The sequence below is a fragment of the Trypanosoma equiperdum genome, assembly GCF_001457755.1.
Source record: "Trypanosoma equiperdum strain OVI genome assembly, contig: ctg_1278, whole genome shotgun sequence".
Taxonomy (NCBI): Eukaryota; Euglenozoa; class Kinetoplastea; order Trypanosomatida; family Trypanosomatidae; genus Trypanosoma; species Trypanosoma equiperdum.
This window is the reverse complement of record NW_027123258.1, coordinates 15,498-17,656: the sequence shown is the minus strand read 5'-3', so window position 1 is coordinate 17,656 and position 2,159 is coordinate 15,498. Positions and strand designations below refer to the sequence as shown.

The following is a 2,159-nucleotide window of genomic DNA, read 5'->3' as shown; positions in this document are numbered from 1 at the left end:
CCCCGGCACCATAGATAGAGCACTCCCCAACTCAGACTTGTCACACACGCAAAGCTTGATTTCCACGTGACGAAAGGGAACAACCGAGCATGACACTCCAGCAGATAAGATGGAAATGTGCGATCAGAGAGAGGAGCTGAAGCACAAACGGCATAGGGCTCAATGGGGCATAGAGAATCCTTGTAGAGAGTTTTCATGTGGAGGGTGTGAGAACACATGCATGTCATGGTGTACACTCGTATGGCATACCAGGAAACACTAAAAAAGTTCAATCACTGTCAAGAGGAAGCGTGGAGAAGCACCCCTTGAAATCACGCCACTGACCCCTCTCGTGTACCAATGCCAACACTGCCCGAAGGTGTGTGGACACAAGAAATATCTAACAATGCACCTCCAAGCGGCGCATGGGCAGGCACATAGAGCTCTGATAGGAGAAATGAGCGACGTGCCTGCCCATGAAATGCAAATAAACATTGGTTCACCTGTTACAGTGTTCGGCTGCGAGTAAACTCAGTTCTGAGTACGGAGTAGACAATCTAAAAGTGGAGGATATAAACTTTAGTGTCAAGCTGGCGAACTTCTTAACTGTACTCTTCTTTTCTACGGTAAATCCGGCTCTTACCATAGACACTAAGAAATTGATAAAACGACCACGAGTAAAGAGAGAAAGGTCACTACCATGCTAAACATCCACTGACTACATACGACACACTTGGATGACAGCCAGTGAGTTTTTACGTAAATAATGGAAGACAATATCCAAAAGGTGCTTCCTCAGCAAGGTGCCGTTAGACAGACCACAAAGTAGAAAGCGAGTGGCTGACCGTAAGGATTGGAAATATATCAACAAAAGAAGTAGCCGCCATAGAAGTCTATTTAGAACAATTGATGCACGTGCAGCTTAAATGCAAGGTAGAAAAAAACGGTGCCTATTGATTTTCTTAAAATAATAAAAAATTTGCATATTTTCATGAAATTGCGTTTAAAATCCTTAAAATGCTAAACTAATATCAAACACACAAAAGCAGCAGCCATCAAAGAAAGTTACTTATTTTTGAGAATAGTGGAATCTTCGCACTCTTTGCCATCCCATTTGCATTCTGGAGCTTTTGTGCAATTGGATTCCATTCTCCCTGCGCACTTCCTTTCTTTCTTGGTTTCTCCTCCTGCTGTCGTTTGAGCTACTTGTTGTTCTACTTTTATAGGGTCCAATTTGCATTTTTTGTTTGGATCACTTTCGGATTCGTGCCATGTTCAGGGGGTTTTGCAGGTGGTGTTGTCTTTGTGATTATGGCAGTCTGCATCTGTGATTTGCTTTGCCTGCGACGTTGGTGTTTGTTTGTTTGCTGCGGCCGTTTTGCTATTTACAATGCTTTGACGTAGCAAGTCGATGAGCGTCCGATTTAGGTGCTTAATGTCTGCTTGCTTGGCTTGTTTTGCTATTTTTTGTGTTGCCAGCTTTTGTGCTGCTGCGGCTGCGACCTCAAGTTCGGTTAGCCATTGAGGTTTGTTGACCTTCGTGCCTTGTAAGCCGTAGTAAGCGCAGGCGCCCTTTCCGGATGTTTTATCCCCGGTGCAGTCGCCGGCGACGGCTTGGCTATCTGTCCAGCCGATATAGCCCCTGGCATTGGCACTGCCATGTCCTTCTTCTAACAGCGATGCTAGCGCTGATGTTACCCGCTGCAGTAGTTCTGCGTTGGCTTCCTGGTTGGCGTTTGTATGCTCGGTGCATTTTGCCATTAGCGCGTTTAAGCCGGTTCCGTGGCTGACGTGGTTGGTTTCGAAAGTGAAAGTCACTGTTCCCGCGTCGCTGGGCGTGCACCCTGTGTTGCCGCTGTTGCTGCTGTCGCTGGCGCACACGCAGAGCGCGACCGCTGCCAGAGCTTTAGTTACCCCTGCCTTTGCTGCGGCCTCCTTTTTGCCGCACGTTGTTTCCCTGTCGTTTGCTGCGCCTTCGATTCTGAAGTCCGCTCCTGCTTTTTGTCCGCCCAGCTGGGCCGATCCCAGGTGTGTTGTGATTTCCTTGATGGTTTCGGCAGGTTCCGTTAACTCCGGTGCAGCCGCTGCCGCTGCTAGCTCCGCTGCTGTTTCGTTTAAGTGTTCTGGAAGCGGCCAAAGCTCTGTTGCTGCTTGCAGTAATTTGAGTAGTTCGTTCTGCT

General features: G+C 47.7%; 1 protein-coding gene across 1 annotated transcript; it reads right to left on the bottom strand.

Moving 5' to 3' along the window:
* Positions 1 to 1,254: 1,254 nt before the first annotated feature.
* TEOVI_000549100 (Trypanosomal VSG domain containing protein, putative) lies at positions 1,255 to 1,740 on the bottom strand (the record flags this gene model as incomplete). Its single annotated transcript, XM_067220988.1, has 1 exon — positions 1,255 to 1,740. One exon carries the CDS (start codon positions 1,738 to 1,740, stop codon positions 1,255 to 1,257), a length of 486 nt encoding a protein of 161 aa, XP_067077089.1.
* Positions 1,741 to 2,159: the final 419 nt, after the last annotated feature.